At 45.1% G+C, this 20320-nt stretch overlaps 1 protein-coding gene across 2 annotated transcripts in view; it reads left to right on the top strand.

The window, feature by feature from the left end:
- Positions 1–20320, top strand: part of CMTM3 (CKLF like MARVEL transmembrane domain containing 3) — a 107918-nt gene that overhangs the window by 60077 nt on the left and 27521 nt on the right. For both annotated transcript variants that reach the window (XM_085640000.1, XM_085640001.1), the window contains exon 3: positions 7680–7775. In XM_085640000.1, the coding sequence (XP_085496126.1) occupies positions 7680–7775 (96 nt within the window). The remainder of the gene's footprint in view (positions 1–7679; positions 7776–20320) is intronic.

The raw sequence follows: 20320 nt of genomic DNA, 5'->3' as shown, positions 1-20320 counted from the left end.
CCGAAGGCCGCCGAAAGACAGAGTTCGTCGAAGCAGGCCCACGAGGTGGGCCGCTCGGCGACCAAAGACAAGGCCGCGTCGACGCAAGCTCCGTCGAAGAGACCTGCGATCGACGCCGAACACGTCTCCGAAATGGAGAAGAAAAAGAGAAGGCTCGAGGCGGAGATGGAGAGCATCCTTCAGAGGAAGAAGGAGTTCGACGAAAAAATGAAGAAATTCAAGATCCCAACGGTCCCGTCGACGGAGGTCGTCGAGATCGAGGAACAGGAAGAATTCGACGCCGAAGAGCTGTCGAAGGATCCGGAAGAGGAGGAAGAAGGCCCCTACTATGAGGGATAAGATGAAGAAGAGGATCAGCAGTCGATCTACGGCTCGGCGACGTCGACGACTCAGGAGCTGGAATGGCAGGACATCGACGCCGAAAATCCCGAAGAGCCCGTGGAGACTTATCCTTCGAGGCCTTCGCCGCCAGACGACATCGGGGATAGGACATGGTCGTCAAGAGCGCTGCAGCAGCTTTTGGGGTGAAATTGGACGAGGAGAAGCCAAAAGCAGATATCCTACTCAAGACTCTGCTCCCCATCCAGACGAGGAGCCAGTTCCTCCCCATGCTCCAAAGCGTGATGAACCAAGGGAAGGAGGTGTTGAAGGACCCAGCAACATGCCGGTCCATCACGCCCAGAACGGAAAAGAAGTACAAGCACTCCTCGCAGGATCCTCCTTACATCAAGGGATCGGTCACTGCCGACTCCATCATTGCTTCCACGGCCAGGAAGAGAGCCAATGTGCCGGCGACCTCGGGACCACCTCCTGATAAGGAGAGCAGAAGGATGGACCTCACTGGAAGGAAGGTAGAAAGAAACGCCGCAATGCACTGGCGCATGGCAAACTCTAATGCGCTACTGAACAGGCACCAGTACCAGCATTGGGATGAGATGGGGGAACTAATCAAGCATCTCCCACAAGAGTACTGACAAAGGGCTTCCCATCTAGTGGAGGAGGGGAAGAATATCGCCAACTCATGCATTAAGACTGCATTGGACAGGGCCGAGACTTCAAGCAGACTAATGGCCATAGGGATCACTGAAAGGAGGCAGGCCTGGCTCAGAATTTCTGGATTCAAACAAGAAGTCCAGAACAACATACTGAACACCCCTTTCAACGGTGAAACGCTGTTCAGGGCACCGGTGGACGAGAAGCTCTCCCAACTGAAGAAGGAAAATGAGACGGCAAGGTCCATGGGGGCCCTGCAATTCAGAGGGATGAGAAGAGGTACCCCAGCTCGGAGACCCTACGGAAGGGGAGGTAACCAGCAGAGAACGTCTCACCAGGCATTCCAGCAAGGACAGCAGGGTGACAGTCACAGCCAACAAGGACAGCAGAAGCAGAACTGGCAGTACCAGCCTCGAGGCCAGTCCTTTCGCGGGAGGGGAAACGGACGTGGCCAAAGAAGAAGAGGGGGAGACCAACCCTCATCTAAATGACTTCGCACGCAAGGAGATGCTCACCACCAGCATACCCCGAGGGGTGAAGCGCAAAATAAGCACAGTGAGGGGGGTACACAAAACAAGCGCCTACGAGCATACAACACCGGTAGGCGGAAGACTGGGGCTTTACCTTCAACAATGGCAAAAAATAACCTCAGACAAATGGATACTCAACGTCATACAGCACGGATACTGCATAGAGTTGGAGAAAAGACCTCCAAACATGAAACCAAAGAGAAGACAACGCTCTGGTCAAGAGTTTGCTCAACTCAGGGAAGAGGCGCAACAACTACTCCAAAAGGAGGCCATAGAACCAGTGCCATGCAGAGAAAGGAACAAAGGAGTGTACTCAAACTACTTCCCGGTCCCAAAGGTGGACGAATCACTAAGACCCATCCTGGATCTACGATTCCTAAACAAATTCATAAAGACGCAAAAATTCAAAATGACATCGCTACAAGAAGTGCTACCTCAAATACAAGGCGGAGGCTTCATGTCCACCGTGGATCTCAAAGATGCCTACCTGCACATCCCGATGAACAGGCGCCACAAAAACCTGTTAAGGTTCAACATCAACCAGGATCATTACCAATTCACAACCCTGGCATTCAGTCTAAAGTCCGCACCAATGGTTTTCACAAAATGCCTTGCAGCAGTAGCAGCGTACCTGAGGAGGGAAGGGATTCATGTGTATCCTTACCTAGACGACTGGCTAATCAAAGCAAGTACTCGCGACAAGTGCGAGGAGCACGCAGAGCGGGTGACAAGAACACTAACAAGCCTGGGGTTCTCGATACACTGGGGGAAGTCATCAATGGAACCAGAACAGGTAAAGATCTTCCTGGGAGCGCAGATCAACACCTTAGACAAAACAGTCATGCCCAGCGACAGGAGAACAATAGCCCTGTTGAAGGAGACACGTCTCTACCAGAAGGGGCGAGCTCTGACAGTGAGAACAGCGAGCAAGATCATGGGCATGATGGCGTCATGCATTCACCTAGTCCCCAATGTACGGCTTCACATGAGACCGTTCCAGGAATGGCTGCAACAACAATGGTCAGAAGCGAACGGAAGTTGGAAAGATCTAGTGGTTGTTACGCACGCAGTGCAAGAGGAGATAGCATGGTGGAACAGGGAGAACATAACTATAGGAAAGCCCTTGACACCACCAAGCCCAACTGTGACCATTACCACAGACGCATCCCAGATAGGATGGGGAGCGCACATGAACAAGCTCAGAGTGAGGGGTCTGTGGACTCCAGCAGATGCGGTCAGACACATCAACTACCTGGAATTGAAGACCGTACTGCTAGGCCTGAAGGCCTTCCAGAGGCAACTATACAACCAAAAAGTGTTAATACAGACGGACAATATCACCACAATGTTCTACATCAACAAGCAGGGAGGAACACAATCGTTCCCCCTTTCAACTCTGGCACAAGAGATTTGGAGATGGGCCATCCCACTCAAAATAGACCTGCTGGCGATACACCTACCAGGGAAAGACAATGTGGAAGCCGATTGGCTCAGCAGGCAGACCTCGGCATCCAACGAGTGGGAGCTCAATGGACAGGAAATGCAAAGGCTATTCAAAAGGTGGGGTACACCAACAATAGACCTGTTTGCAACACACCTGAATGCAAAATGTCCAAACTTCGCATCCAGACAACCAGAAAAACAATCCCAGGGGAATGCCCTATGGATAAATTGGTCAAGGACATTTGCATACGCTTTTCCACCAATTCCACTGATACACTGGGTACTCAACAAGTGCAAGACCAGCAACATGACAATGATCCTGGTGGCACCACATTGGCAAGACAGACATGGTACTCAGAAATAGTGGAAATGGCACAGGGACCTCCACACAAATTCGCAAAAAGAAAGGACTTGCTCTCCATGCAGTACGGAGAGGTTCTACACCCAGAGCCAGAGAGCCTCGGGCTGGCAGCTTGGCTCCTGAAGACATAGAGTTCGCACACCTTAAACTACCTCCAAGCACTATGCGAGTGCTGCGGGAGGCAAGGAGACCAACAACACGGAAATGTTATGGGGAAAAGTGGAAAAGGTTCACAATGTGGTGCAGCAAAAATAAACTGCAAGATAAAGTGACAAAGGAATCAACGGTGCTTAAATACCTCACACACCTTCTAAAGGCGAAACTTTGCTCATCGTCGCTGAGGGTCCATCTAGCGGCGATCGTAGCTTACACACGAGGTGAGACAGGAGGAAGCTTCTTTATGTCACGGGTAGTAAAGAGATTCCTGGAAGGGGCAAAAAGAATAGCGCCACCGAAGAGGATGCCGCCTCCGGCATGGAACCTCAACATAGTCCTGACGGAACTTATGAAGGCGCCCTTTGAGCCCATCCACAAGGCCACCCTCCAGATGCTAACTATAAAGACAGCCTTTCTGGTGGCAATAACCTCACTGCGCAGAGTAAGCGAGCTGCAAGCGCTAACGTTGCAAGAGCCCTACATCCAGATACACAAGGACAGAGTCGTAATGAGAACGGACCCACACTTCATGCCAAAGGTGGTGTCAGCATTCCATATAAATCAAACAATTCAAATACCAGGTTTCTTTCAGAACCCAGCAACAAGCGCAGAAAGGGCACTGCACACTCTAGACGCTAGAGGGGCGGTGATGCACTACATCGAGAGGACAAAAGAACACAGGAAAACCAAGCAGTTTTTTGTGTCCTTCGCAACCAGCTTCCTGGGTAGACCAGTGACAAAAAGCACCATCGCACGATGGAATGAACTAACAATACAATTCTGCCACAAACAGGTGGGGCAAGAAATATCCGAGGGGCCACTGGCCCACTCCATAAGGAAGAAGGGAGCAACAATTGCCTTTCAGGCAAATACACCCATTCAAGACATATGCCTGGCGGCAACATGGGCTGCGGTGCACACGTTCACCAAGCACTACTGCGTGGATATACAGATGAACAAGGAAGCACAAGTAGGACAGAAGGTGCTTCAACATATATTCAACGATTAACGCTCATCTTCCACCCAGCCGCCACAGAGATAACAAACCGCTACAAAATCTATGCACAGCATAGTGAATCCAGAAAGATTCACGCTGCAAAACGAATAGTTTCTTACCTGTCGGTGTAGTTTTGCAGCTTGAAGATCTTTCTGGATTCACTAGCGAACCCACCCACCTCCGCCAGGAAGATGAGGCAAGAGAAAAGAGGGTGGAAGGACAAAGACTGAAATAACAAGATAAAACTGAAAGGATATATATAAGGAAGTTACTGAACGCCTAGGGTTAAAAAAAAAAAAAAAAGAAGAGAATGGAAGGGAAAAAAACACCCGAAGATGGCGCCCCAAAGGTGGGACTTCCGCAGGAAGCACGCCGACGTCACGAGAGGTACACCAAATGGTAGGACGTCGACGCCCACCTGGGCTACACAAAAAAAAAAAAAAAAGAAAGACTACGAATCCGGACCCAACCACCAGATCGCGGAATAATGTACAGCATAGTGAATCCAGAAAGATCTTCAAGCTGCAAAACTACACCGACAGGTAAGAAACTATTCGTTCCTGTGCACTAGGGGAACCACTAATCTCCTGGCTCAGAATTCACTGACTCACTCAATAGTAATCCACCCTGCCAACCAAATTTTTTTTCTCCAATTACTCCCTTGCTTACCTGTTCCTGGCATTCCTTCCAAAGTCCCACCACTATAGAGTACTGAAGTTTTGCCTAGCAGGATTCCTCGCGGGCAGGTCCTCCAACAGCTAACAAACTGTATAGCTCTGGCAGCGCCCCAGACTACATCACCTGGTCCACTGTGGGTACCTCATCCTCCTGTTTGGAGTATGGGCAACCAGCCTCAAGCCCAGTACTTCTCAGATATGGTTCTGATAAACTCACTAGCCTTCTCGGGTCCTTGTACATCTGGGATAATCTCAGCTTCTCCCTGAGCCTTTACTCTTGTCATCACAGCTGGCATGGTCATGCCACGTAAGCTACTGGCCATGACCCAAAACCTGGGGCAAACCAAATCATTTAAAAAGAGCCATTCAGCAACTTGCTTCTCTTTGACCACTGCATGGACCATAACACACTTGCCGTTGACCTTAACCTCAAAATGAGCAATGTTGTCTCCACAAGCTGTGAATCCTGTGCCATGAGGGAGATTCTCCTCAGGTCTGAAACACCTCCTCTGTGTAAGCACCTGTATCTCTCAGGGTAGCACCTTTCTCCCATTAATACCTGCTTCCTACACAAATCCCACGGTATTTGGATGGATGTGATTTAGCTCTTGTTGAAATTCACAATATGCTATTATGAGTGTTTCCGCACCCAGAAATATTGGGTCTGAAATCTCCAAACCGGATAATTCGAAGCCAGAGATGCTGCAGCGGCTGGGGTTGGGGCTGTGGCAAGCATGGCCCCTTCTGCTGCCGCCCAGAGGGGAGAAGTTTTGTTTTGCGACATGAAATCTCTTCCTATTGCATTCCTTTTAGATAAGGCAGGTTACAGCACAGACTATTGAGTTATGAGGCTATAGAACCCTTTGTTAAGGAGCCTCTAACAGTCTTGTCTTGTGTGGAAAGAAGCAAATGTGGCAGCGCTTACGGATGTCAGACAATATAATTAAGGTGCTAGAAAAGGCTAAGTTAACTTTGCTTATTCAACACATATGAAAACATCCTTTAACGTTAACTTTAAACCTTACAATTTGACAATAAAGTCAGTTAGCTCTGAAATGCCTTTAAACGGTGCTTTACATAAACTGTCACTGGCCCAATAAAAGAAGTACAACAGCAATTAAGTTATAAAGCTTACTTTAGTTTTGATTATCCTTATTTTGTATTAAAGCAACACCCATGCTGTTATACGCAGAATTTTTACAAATACTACATTGGCAAAGGGAAGAAACTGACTTTAATTGTTGCTGGAGGGCTATGCAAAACCAGGATCTTCCACTCCTGCAACATTATTTCTACCACCCATGTTAATGTTGTTAGTTCCTGGGGTCTTCTCTCTTTCTCCTTCTGCAGCATAGCAGGCACCTCCTAGCTTCAAGGTGGGATAAATATTCTGTAGGCTTGGCCACACAAAGGGGGGGTTTAATGGCCTACTCTCGAGTGATCTGGTTCCACCAGACACACCCATCTCCAAGAGGAGAGAAACAGGGGAAAAAAGTTAACACAGGCAGGACTTTCCAGGTTCAACCACTAGATGGCAGAATATGCACAGTATGTGAACCTAGAAGAGCTTCAGGCTGCAAAACCATGTTACAGGTAAGTAACTTGTTTCTTACTGCTCCCCTAAGACAGGCACAAGCATGCCCATCACCCCTACCCTGACAAATATCACAAACCATTACAACATATCCTGGACCTCAGATGCATATGCAGAAGATTCTTTGGATTCTTAAGAGGGAATCTTGCAGAGTTGTAGGGGGAATCATCTTTCCTAAATGTAGGTGTCTTTGCCATCCTCGGTTTCTCTTTCTCTAAGACTACCCTTTCTCTCTCTTCAGTGCTGTTTCTCTTTCTTGTCTTTCCTATTTCCTTTACCTCTCCTCTCTCTTTATATTGATCGCTCTGGCCTATTCTTCCTTGTCTCACTGCATTCTTTCGTCTTGTTCCTGGTGAGTTAATCTCAACTTCTCCCACTCAAACTCTCTGGCCTTCTCCTCTTCATTAGCCTTCTGGAGTGCCAACTGTACCCATATTACAGGAAGGGGATCATGTTCACCCCTGTGGCACTAGTGACAAGTGACAGACAGTTAGTTATTGATGTGCAGCTTATGGAACCCATTTTTTTTAACAATTACAAAGGGACGAAGGGCTGAGTAGACCAACCGAGTTTCAATCCTGTGACCGTGGGTTAGATACGCATTCCTGGAGGGGATGCATCAGTCCCCTCTAGAACTGGAGATCTTTCACAATTCTTTTCTTGTCCTCAAATGGTGAGTTTACACTCTGCTACCTTATTTCATGATGCTAAACAAACTAGTTTCGCACATTTCCCAAATCTATGTTAACTGGATATTGAATGCATCTAATTACCCCGAATAGGACTGGTTGGCCAATTTGACTAATTATGTAATAGCAAAATGTGACTGTGTGTGCATGGTTGCATTAAATTAAAGACACACAATTTCGATAACCCTATAATACCAGCAATAACATCACTGTTTAAACATCCTTTCATTTCTTTACAGAACTTTATCCACTGCGTAATTGCCGCCATCTTATATTTTGCAATCTCAATAGCTGCAGTGGCCCAATATTATGATGGAGCATCTAAGGCAGCTGGCGTAAGTAAAGAACTTATTTGGCTTGTTTACACTAAGAAAAGACATTAAAAAAATCTGCGTTCTTTGTTTAAATACATAAATGAGCATTAACGTTCTGTGCTTGAATAATAACCACTTACCGAAGCGTCTGCAAGTACTGAAGTCTGCTGAGTACAACTTGACAACAAACGGAAACAACAAATGTTAACAATAAATGGAAACAACAACAAACGGAAACAACAAATGGAAACAACAACAAACGGAAACAACAAATGGAAACAACACCAAACTCACTTTACTGAGGAGACAGCTAAACAAAGCTAAGTCAGGAAGAGCCCAGTGCATCTTTGGACAATAAGCAGAGGCTGGTTACTGAAAGCCGTTTGGCTAACAAGAGGAGTAGAATTTTGCCAGAAAATTTGCCCATAATAACAAGAAGCAAGAGATGGTGAAAAACAGCTTTAAAGATGAAGGTAACTTTACAGCATTTAAAAGCACAGCAGCTACTCAGTTCAGCAGGTTCTGACAGGAAGTTGTCTGTTAGTTGGAAGCTATGCAGACAGCATGCAAGAGTTCTGATGGATATTTCTTCCTACAGATTCCTCACCTTATGAATATCCCGAGGCGCCAGACTGGTTCCAGATCCCCTTTCCCTCAGCAATAGAGCACTGCCAGGTAGAACCACAGAGCTACAATCATAGCTTCATCTTCACAGGACGATGTTAGCCTACATATTGTGCCATCTGGCTCTCTGGTGCCTGTTTCTATTTTTTGTGCCTAACTGATGCACCCCCGGAACTCTGCTTCGGTGCTTACCGAATTTCCTTACAATGATAGCAGATTACCTTAAATGTAATGTACTAATATCTAATATAAGTAATCTCCGGCGCAGATAAGAGTGGCGTTGGTCTCACAAAGCAATCCGTAGCCAGGCAGTGTGCATTTGTGAAAGCATGCTACAGTCTGAAAAATGCAACAGAGAAATCTCGAAGTCTGTATTTGTGGCAAGAAATATGCAAGGAAGGTTTGAAATCACGAGCAAGATTTTTTTTTAATAATCACTGGATAACGTAAACCGTAAGTCGCTCTGGGAACTCCAGTGCTCCTATTCCATCTTTGAGACGTCAGTAAATAAACTAATGGCATCCAATCCCTGGTTAAGGGCAAAATTACTTTCTCCAAATGCTGCTACGCCTGGATGGGTATTCAGAACTGTGGTAAATATTCTTTTTACCTAAACTGAATTTCATACGGAATCTTTAAAATAAAGTAAAATAGCTCAGAATAACAAGAGGCAGAATCCGTGGTATAAGAGGTTTTCTAAATGGGCTTTATTCCATCCAAAATGGCCGACTCGAGTCGCGGCCTTCAGGTTCCGTCACCACGAGGGTTCAGGAAGTGAAGTACAATACTTTATTGACAAGAAGTAACTTTTATAGGTCATACATTTACAATGAAACAAGTGCAAAAAGGCGTAACAATTGATAAGATAAATTAACATAGTGATACGTAATTGAAACTAGGCGTAATAAGGAGCAAAAAGAAACATGATTGGCTCTGATTATCTTACATAGGTGGATCTATACGATAATACTTAACATAGATGCGTGCGCAGCAGCATGACGTGTGATTGACGTGCAACTAGGGGGTGAAGGGGACTTGACATTTAGCTCTACATGTGGAGACGAGAAGTCTGGGGGTCATGTCAACCTAATCCCAAATCATATCTAACATCCTATGTTTAGAGAACTATGTTATCCACAAGGAAGGACTCTCGGACAGAATCTATTCTATACTAACTGTATGTGCGTGTACAAGCGTCTAAGTGCCTATATGAGAAGCGAGGGGCAGAAAACTTTCCATGGCAACAGGGCTATGAATCACTTGCAGGAGGACGGAAAGGCTGAGTCCTTTGCTTGTGAGCTAAAGGAAATGTTTACCTAAATCACTAGACAGGAATGCATCGGCTGAAGAGCAAAATAGATAATTCGAAGGTGAAATACAGCTTCTTGGCAGGCAGGCGAAAACTGGCCGAGGCAGGCACCGTTAGCTGCACAGGGAGTAGGACAAAGTTCATGGATACAGATGCGAGCTCAAGCTGAAACTGTCAGAGACAGAGAGCAGGGAAAGGCTTTGAGGAAAGAATCGGGCCTACTTGCCTGAACTGTAAAAATGGAGTAACTTAGCCATATAAAGTCGGTGGCTTTTCATACTTAGGAATTGAATATCCAGCCCATTGATGGCGGATCTGACAGAGAACATGTCGACGGTAGACACACATATGTTTGCGTCTTGGAAACTGGAACTGGAGGGAACACACATGCATTTGTAACATGCATATAGAACCGTTGGGGTCCAAGATAGGGGACGCAACTGATCAGGAAAATCCACATTTCCACATTCCCTCCTTGTCCCCTACTTGCCCTTCAAGAGATATCAATCTTCATCATTCCATCGATTTGCTCATGGAGCATCATTTCTTCTTCCTTCTTTTTCCGGCATTTTGAACGAGAACTTTGATATGGAATGCATGATGTGGCACACAGACCACAAATCGCTGGTCCACATTGTAGGCATAAACAACAACTGAAGAGCATAAAAAGGCCAATACCTAGGAAAGATAGAACTCTCCATCCCCAGGCTGATATCACACTCCAAAACCACCCGGACCACGTCCAAGTGCCTGGATTCTCGTGTATCTGGCTTACAATCTTATGAAGGCGTGTTATAGCTTTATATACAGATGGCGAATTTTCTGGTATGAATATGCAGCAGCTGGATCCGATGACCCTGCAAGCTCCGCCCCTATCGGCCAGGATGACGTCAAGGACAAGACGATTCTGGAGAACAACAATTCTCATCACTGATTGTTCCTCTGTCAGATTGCCTAGGGCGGCTATAGTCTCGTTTACTACAGCTTCAAGAGTCTTGGTGAGTCTGCGTATCAGCTTACTATTTGATATTGTACCTATATAGGGAAAGATACCTTTATTGAAATCTACATACTTGTCCCATGCCGTCTCAGTATAATCGACAACTGGGAGATCTCTACGCTCTCTTTTGTGTACTAAATGAACATTTCGATAATAATCAGGGGGAGCTAGGAAAACAGGTGGCAAAAGGAATGCTATGTAACAGGTACCATCCCAATCTAGAGGCAGACGCATATATGCCGTCTGACCACATATAAAGTAAGAATGGCGAGAAGCTCTAAATGAAGATTTCCCTTGATCACTATATTCTACTGTAGTAACGCATTTGCTATGGCCCATGTGTATGGAACCAACTTTTCTCACACATAATTCACCCTTAACTGGAAATACTGACATAGTGGGCAGAATTAATTCAACTTCGGATTTGACGTTCAAAATCATGAGATTAGGCGTAAAATTACCTAATTTATACACTTCATTTTCTAAATCAGTTCCTGTTCTACTGGGGTGACCCTCCTTATTAGGGTGACAGACTTTGAATAAAACTAGATTCAGATTTCCCCATATCCAATGTTGTTGATAAACTGCTGTGTCTGGGTCTATGGAATTTAGTAAACTAAACCATGCTCCACAGGAGCCATTGTGTGTGAACGGATGTGGAAAGAAAGGCAGAACTCCTTTGTTATTCTGATAGGGAGGGAGTCGGCCACACACCCAACAATTGGTGGCATTACTAGTCTGATGGGAATGATGTAACATACTAATGAAGGTGTTATTGCGCAGCGCAAGTCTATAAGATAATTCATGTGGCGGTAGGTCACTAAAAGAATGTTCAGCAGTAATATTATAAACATGTCTAGAAATAGGATGATATATGTGCAAAATCACACTCGTAATGATTATTAAAACACTCAATAAAAACAGAATTAATAATGTCCTCACACAGTAGCTACGCAGTGATTTACAATACGCCTGTCGTTTCAACATTTCTCTGGTATTTTCTCTACTCAGGTCCAAGGGATACATGTCAGAGACAATTCAACCGCTTCACCTTGGAGAGGACTTAAACAATCAAATTGCTCGACTGTTTGGGCCTAAGTTTTAATTTATAGTTCTGAGAGTCATTCCTTTCAACAAAGGGAAGTTTTGAATCAGTCTGTGAGGGAGTGCAGGGCACAGTGTCTATATCCGAGGATAGTCCATGAAATTTCTTAACGTGGCTGGAATGTATCCATCCTTTGCGGCCCTCCACTTTCACGGCTGTTCTTGTGGTCAGCAGGACTAGCTTCGGTGTTTTCCACCTGGGCTCCAATTGGGTTTTCCGATCGAAATTCCTCACAAACACCAGATCCCCCGGAGCAACGTCATGGGGTTTCACCTCAGTGTTGTCAGGAAAAGCTGCAGCTACCTGTGAACGACAAGATTGTAGTGCAGACATCAAGGAAGCCAGGTAATCTGTCAGCATATTACAATTAACATCAGTTATTTTACGTGGTACAGGCGTCCCCCACATATTTGGTGGCCTTCCGAAGATCACCTCATACGGGGATAGCCCTGTTCGAGAGTGTGCTACCATTCTTATGTAAAATAGTGCAACTGGTAAGGCTACTATCCAGTCAACACCTTTCTCCTTACATATTTTAGACAATCTGATTTTCAAAATTTGATTATGTCGTTCCACGAGACCTGCTGCCTCGGGGTGTCGGACACAGTGGAATTTCCACTGATATCCCAACAAAAGTGAGACATGTTTCATTAATTCGGATGAGAAAGGCTGGCCGTTATCTGAATATACAACACGTGGTAGCCCGTACCGTGGGAAGAATTCTCGAACTAACTGTTTGGCAGTAGTCGGGGCCGTGTAATCTGATACTGGGTACGCCTCAGTCCATCGGGAGAGAGCGCAGACAACTACAAGAACATATTTGAATCCTCGACATCGTTCCATCTGGATATAATCCATTTGGAGCACTTCAAAAGGATGATCAGGAGTCTGGAATCCACCCTGTTCTACGGGAACACTTTTTCCCGGGTTGAACTGACAACATATCATACAGGTACGGACCTTTTGTTTAGCTGCTGCTCGTAAATGTTTATTGAACCAAATGTGTTGAATGCTATCTAGCATAGCTTTTTCTCCTAAATGCGCCGGGCTGTGAATTGTAGCTATAATGGCTTGGACCATAGAGTCAGGAAGAAACCATACAGATTTCTCCTTCGTCATCCATCCCTGATCTGTCTGGATCCCTCCTAGTTCAGTCCATTTCTTTAATTCTTCTGCAGTAGCATGTGTCTGTATGTCAATTACGTCAAGTGCGGGATCCTTAATTGTCATACACTGTGTTGGTGTCTGAACTATTGGCTTTGTCATGTCTAATGTGCGATTCTGAGCAGTCTGTTTAGCTGTTCTGTCAGCTAAATCATTGCCTTGAGAAATGATATCAGTAACCTTCGTGTGTGCTTTACATTTCATAATCGATATAGCAGTGGGTAGATGTATTGCGTCTAACAAGGCATGAATGAGGGGTCCGTGCTGAATGTGGGCACCATGGGAGGTTAAATAACCTCTCTCTCGCCACAGTACGCCGAAGTCGTGTACAACTCCGAATGCATAACGTGAGTCAGTGTATACATTAACTTTCTTATTTGTGGCTTGAATACAGGCTTGTGTTAGAGCAATAAGTTCTGCTGCTTGGGCTGACAAAGTATCTATACAATTTGTCTCAATAACTTCAGTGTCTGTTGTGACTGCATACGCGGCCACTAAATCTCCTGTACTTGTTCTCATGCACGATCCGTCTACATACAACGTCAGGTCTGGATCTAACAATGGAACGTCTGTCAAGTCTTGTCTAGGTTTCGTCTTTATTTCAATGATTTCAACACAATCATGAGCTAGTGGGTCTGTTCCAATTATAGGTAATAGTGTAGCAGGATTCAATGTATTACACCGTCGGATCTCTATGTGTGGTTGAAACAATGTCAGTTCATAACCGGTAAGTCTTGCTATGGTCAAGTGTTGTGTTTGTGTTCGGTTCACAAGAACCTCTACTGCATGTGGTACTTGTACTGTCAATGGATGTCCTAATACTATGGCATCACTTTGTCTGATTGCTAAAGCTGTCGCTGCCACTGATTTCAGGCATGCAGGCAAAGCCTGAGCTACGGGATCTAATGTACTGGAAAAATAAGCACATGGCTTGCGTGATCCTGCTTGATCCTGAGTGAGTACTGACAAGGCAGTACCTTCACGTTCTGTAACAAAGAGTGTAAAATGTTTGCTATAACATGGTGTTGCTAAAACAGGTGCTTGACATAAAGCTTCCTTTAGGCTTTCAAAAGCTTGTGTATGTTCCTGAGTCCAAGGGAGAACAGTCGATGTGGCTGCCTCCTGTGTGGTTAGCTGAATGAGTGGTTTTGCTAGAAATGCGTACTGAGGGATCCACTGCCTACAATATGAAGTGAGGCCTATAAAAGCCCGCACTTCCTTTTGTGTCTGGGGTATTGACATGTTAGCAATTAACTGGATGCGATCTGGTGTAAGCTGCCTTCCCTCCTTGGACAGCGAGTGACCAAGATAAATAACTCGCTGGACACAGAATTGCAGCTTAGAAGGAGACACCTTGTGCCCCTTGTCGGCTAGAAAATGTAAAACTGTCAGAGAAGCCTTTTCACATTCAGGTTCGCTTCTCGCGGTGATCAGCAGATCATCGACATATTGAAGCAGTGCAGTATTGACTGGCATGTGGATACTGTCAAGTTCTCGTTTCAGTGCTTGGCTGTAGATGCTGGGGCTTTCTGTGAATCCTTGGGGAGCGCGTGAGAATTTAAAGCTGCGCCCATTTAAACTGAATCCGAACAAATATTGGCTTTCCGGATCTATTGGGACGCTGAAAAAGGCATTCTTGAGATCAATTACAGTAAAGAATGTTGCTTCGGAATCAATTGCTGTCAATAATGATGATATATCAGGGACCACAGGAAATTGTGGTACAATGCACTTGTTTAGTTCACGCAAATCAATAACCAATCGGTATACTGGTGGGGCAGTAGGATCAGTTCGTTTAAGAATCGGAATTATCGGTGAATTACATACATTGGAGTCTGTTTCTACAACTACTCCCTGGGCAATTAGCTCATCAATGATTTTCAGCAAAGCCACTACAGCATCATGCGGTAACTTGTATTGTCGCATTCGTGGTAGTACCACTCCTGCTTTCAATGTGACTCGGTATGGTGTAATGTTCATGCAGCCAACATCCGTAGGGCCTTGTGCCCATAGATGTACTGGTAAAGTCTGTAGTCGGGGATCCATGTCCCTAGACACATAGTGACCTTTAAAATCACGTAGAAACAACCTTACTCCTTCCGGAGAACAACATATTATGGCTCCTAGTGCTTTCAGAGTTTTAATTCCTAACAGATTTTCTGGGCATGATTTAGTAAGCAATAAATCTGTAGTTCGTGTCAAAGGTCCTATCGTAAGTGGGAGAGGCTGTGATACTTCATTAACAATAGGTTTTCCTGAAAAACCAAGGGAAACATTTTGAGAGCCTGAGAGGGGTGCCCCTGGAACTTCACTACGTTTTATAGTTGTTCGACTTGCCCCTGTATCGAGTAAGAATTTTCTATCTTGACCTAATAATTCACTATGTACATACGGTCCTTCTTGATCTACAGGAATCTCGATGAGCGGTAAGTCAACTTCCCTCTCTAGGCTTGTTCATGCGTAACGCTGATACTCAGGATATTCATATTGTGCAGTCTGATACATTTGTCGTGTTGTGGTTTGTGTGGCAGTAGCAGGCAACGGTGGTGCAGCTGGCACAAACTGTATGGGCTGCTGTGAGGCTGGCATGGACTGTTGCTGAACTGGCATGGACTGTTGCTGAACTGGCATGGACTGTCCATGCTGCATAGCTCCTTGTTCATTCTGATCTTGTCTAACTAATCGTGGTCTCTCTTTTGCAATACCTGTAGCTATATTACGTTTCAGGACTGGACAATCGTGTACATAATGGCCTAGTTGTTTACAGTAATTGCAGGTTCCTTTTACAGGAGCTGCAGAATCACCAGAATGTGTCACACCCTTTTTGTGACCCTCTGCTGGTACTGTCTGAGAAACTAGCATTTTCATTTTTGTATCCTTCATGCGTCTATGCTCGTGTTCTTGTTCATCCCTAATTCTATTGTGATGATACTGTAACATTTGTAGCATTTGTGACGGAGTGTTACTTTGCCAGGTACTCTCGAATTTCAATATTCTATTCTTCACTGGAGGCAATGCATTTTCCACTAATTTTGTCACAAATAAATGTGGATATGAGTCACTACTTGCTTTTATACCACTGTTTATACCAAAACATTTTTCAAATCGAGCATAATAATCGCTTGTGTCTTCATCTTGCTTTTGTTTGCAGGCTGTGATTGCACCCCAATCTTCCTTTTTTGTAGTTAATAGACGTGGCAGTACCTGTACTAGTAAACCTGGTAATAGTTTAACTTTATCCCCGAGCCCTGAACCTGCAGTTCGGGCCCTTTCTTCCTCTGCTAATGCTGTCCAGTCTATCTTTTGGTCTCCCACTTCCCACTCTTTTTCTTTCAGTTTTTCATAGATGCCAGCAGGCAAAAGCACCTTTAATATCGTCATAATATCAGGAAAGGTGTACTCTCCCATTAGTAACATGTCTTTAATTTCTCGGTGGAAACCCGCTGGGTCTTTGTCATGACTAGGTACTACTTTCTTCATTTCTAATAATTCCATTTTTGATATGGGTGTGTAAACAAATACACGGTGAAACTCATTGTCTTCGCCTTTTATTGGGTGCACTTCTCGTAAAGGATTTTGTCTATCCATATAGTACGGCGTTCTTTCTCTGTGGGGCAGCGAGAGAGAATCCGGATTTACAAAAAGGACATACTGTTTACGTGACACTAATATCTCTTTAATTAGCTTGTTACTAGAACCTCTCCATCTGTTCGTGAGTAGTTCCGTTAATATATCAGGTAAAGGACCAGGGTCAGCATGTTGGCTCTTATATAATATAAGGAGTTGCTGAATCATATAGATTCCAGCTAAACGTTGTTCATCTGCACTGAGATTAAAAAACGTGTGTGCTACGGTCTCATCACCGTATTTTTCAGGACTGTCAATCCAGTGAACAGCTGATCTGGCTAATTCTTGCTCATCCATGGAATCGAGGAGGTGGTAACCCCTTCGTTCTCGTAGTATTTTATCTGCGGCTTGAAACAAATGTTCAGGAGACTTCAGATTTATTACAGGCGTCGGATACGTTCTGCTATTATTTGGGCATACAGAGTGTATGGGATCAGAAAAACATCTAGCATTATCACAGGATCTTCCTCTGCCTACATAGGCTATGGTCTCTGACTGTCTTGCGGAATTCCCTGATTCGGACACTTCATCTTGCTCGAACTCGTCTGTTCCCAATCTTTCTTCATGAATACGCTCTATTTCTCTACGGATTTTTCGGCACATGGCTATTATACAATTTTGCTTATCGTGTCTCCCTTCTGATATATTCTGGCTCCATCTTGTAAGAATAAGCATTGCATTCGGGTCTACCCCCGGACGGTCTTGATTTCTGATCACACAGTTTATGAGGAAACGTAACAGTTCCCCCTGTATCTCTACTTTCTGGAATTCCATAGCTCTGTTAATACATCCTGGATCTCGTCCTGTTTGAACAAAATGATATATGTTATCTAGATGCGTAGTCATTCCTGGTAACCTTGCTAAATACTCTGCGGCTCGCCTGATGCGTAATGATGCCAGGACCATTTCGTCCTCTTTACCAACCACCGGGTCATATCTACAATTTACAAGGAGTTCCTTAAGCGTACGTTCACTTACGAATTTAGGTGTACGTGAATGCGCTGATTCTTGAAAGACAAGTTTATTTATTCTGGGTGGTGTAAAGGTATTGCTAGCACCTCCCGTGGCCCCATCTGGGGCGTCAGGTGTGAATGGGTTCGTTGAACGTGACACAGCAACTATGGGTGTCGATACCACTGTAGAATCGACTGCGGGGACAGATGTGCTTGCCGAAGCTTGTATCGGGACTTGCTGTTGCACGGGGTCGGATACCTGATCCTGACGTTGAACCCCTCCGCCAGACGGTCTATGTGGTGTGGCGTTAGCATACTCGGGAGCTGTGTCGTCTAGATATGAGGAAAGAAACATCTTCTGCGGTTCTGGGATGCCCTTTTTGATGTACCTTAATTGGAAATAATGGGGGTGGCAAGTCTTTTGGCATCCCTGGAACAGCCTTAGGTAGTCCTTCGGCTAGAAGGGGATACATACCATTCATAAGAGCATTTCTTTGTCTATTTACTTGTTCTGACTTCACTCGGATACCTTCCTCAATTAATAGATTTTCTTGAACTTTATTTGAACTTTCTTTACTCCTCTCTTCTTGTCTACGTGCTTTTTCTGTACGTCTATGAGATTCTTTACGCCATAACTCAACAGCGTCTTTCTGTGACTGTCTGACCTTTCTTTTCCATAACTCTTCCTCCACTTTCATGATGCACTCTGCATCCCAGGTTCCCGCTGCGGGCCACCTTTGACTTTCCGGCAATCCCTTGGTATAATCTACCCATAGATCAAGAAACAATATGGCATCTAAGCCATGCTTGTGGTACATAAAATGCCCTGGAGTGTCCCTAGGAGGAATAGGAACTGCTTCTTCAAGCACCCCTTTTCTGGTAGTAATCTGTCTTAACTTCGAGAAGAGCGGCATATTGACAACTGATCTGATACTTACTCTTGAATTCACTTAATACGAAAAACACAATAATGAACAGTGAACAAAGAACAATCATTCATACCACAATATGCAAGACATTTGAACACTTTAAACATTGAACATTAAACATTTTAACAATAACCGACAATGATGACAGTCTGCCTAACTAATCACCACGCTGAATTCTTGACAATAACTGAATACTTCGGAATACTTGATATACTGCTAAACAGTACATATACACTGCTAAACAGTGCAGACCGGATTTGTGTACCCAAATCCGTCTTGACCGGCACAACCTATGTGCGCGTCAACACGCCTCCTCGGCGATGGTACTCACCGAGTAGCTCCTTGAAACGGAAGGCCTCAGAGAATGGACAGGACTCGATGACTGCGGACAGCGGACCCTCTGGACATCGGGATTTCGAAAAACCTGGTGGGCTTCTGTATACCTCGGATCTTGCTCTCTCAGCTAGGCTCTGGTCGGGATACTTCGCACTTCTCACCGCCTCGTCTGGGTTGATCGCAGCCTCAGTCGCCCCCGCTTGACCGGAGGGAGCTTACAGGAAATCCTGCTGGTACGCGTTTATGGTCCGTCCAGCTGTGGCAGGAGACCGGGCCTGCAACGCACCGCCGGCGCGTGAGATGAGAAAGTGTCCCTGTTCGGGCGCCATTATGTGGTAAATATTCTTTTTACCTAAACTGAATTTCATACGGAATCTTTAAAATAAAGTAAAATAGCTCAGAATAACAAGAGGCAGAATCCGTGGTATAAGAGGTTTTCTAAATGGGCTTTATTCCATCCAAAATGGCCGACTCGAGTCGCGGCCTTCAGGTTCCGTCACCACGAGGGTTCAGGAAGTGAAGTACAATACTTTATTGACAAGAAGTAACTTTTATAGGTCATACATTTACAATGAAACAAGTGCAAAAAGGCGTAACAATTGATAAGATAAATTAACATAGTGATACGTAATTGAAACTAGGCGTAATAAGGAGCAAAAAGAAACATGATTGGCTCTGATTATCTTACATAGGTGGATCTATACGATAATACTTAACATAGATGCGTGCGCAGCAGCATGACGTGTGATTGACGTGCAACTAGGGGGTGAAGGGGACTTGACATTTAGCTCTACATGTGGAGACGAGAAGTCTGGGGGTCATGTCAACCTAATCCCAAATCATATCTAACATCCTATGTTTAGAGAACTATGTTATCCACAAGGAAGGACTCTCGGACAGAATCTATTCTATACTAACTGTATGTGCGTGTACAAGCGTCTAAGTGCCTATATGAGAAGCGAGGGGCAGAAAACTTTCCATGGCAACAGGGCTATGAATCACTTGCAGGAGGACGGAAAGGCTGAGTCCTTTGCTTGTGAGCTAAAGGAAATGTTTACCTAAATCACTAGACAGGAATGCATCGGCTGAAGAGCAAAATAGATAATTCGAAGGTGAAATACAGCTTCTTGGCAGGCAGGCGAAAACTGGCCGAGGCAGGCACCGTTAGCTGCACAGGGAGTAGGACAAAGTTCATGGATACAGATGCGAGCTCAAGCTGAAACTGTCAGAGACAGAGAGCAGGGAAAGGCTTTGAGGAAAGAATCGGGCCTACTTGCCTGAACTGTAAAAATGGAGTAACTTGGGGGCGTGGCCAAGATGGCGGGGTGAGCGGACGCTTCCTCCCGTAGCTCCTCCGGCCCGGCCAAGCTAAAGCCCTTTTCTTATGCTTCTCTCCCCCCGCTGAGGCTCAGCGCGGGAGAGGAGCGTGGCGGAACATCAGGGGCATACACCGGTGCTGTTTTTGTCCGGATCGCCCCGGGGGAACCCCCCCAAAAGTTCGCCCGAGATCAAGGGACGA

Source organism: Triturus cristatus, chromosome 12 (genome assembly GCF_964204655.1).
Source record: "Triturus cristatus chromosome 12, aTriCri1.1, whole genome shotgun sequence".
Lineage (NCBI taxonomy): Eukaryota > Metazoa > Chordata > Amphibia > Caudata > Salamandridae > Triturus > Triturus cristatus.
This window is presented reverse-complemented; position numbering and strand designations above follow the sequence as displayed.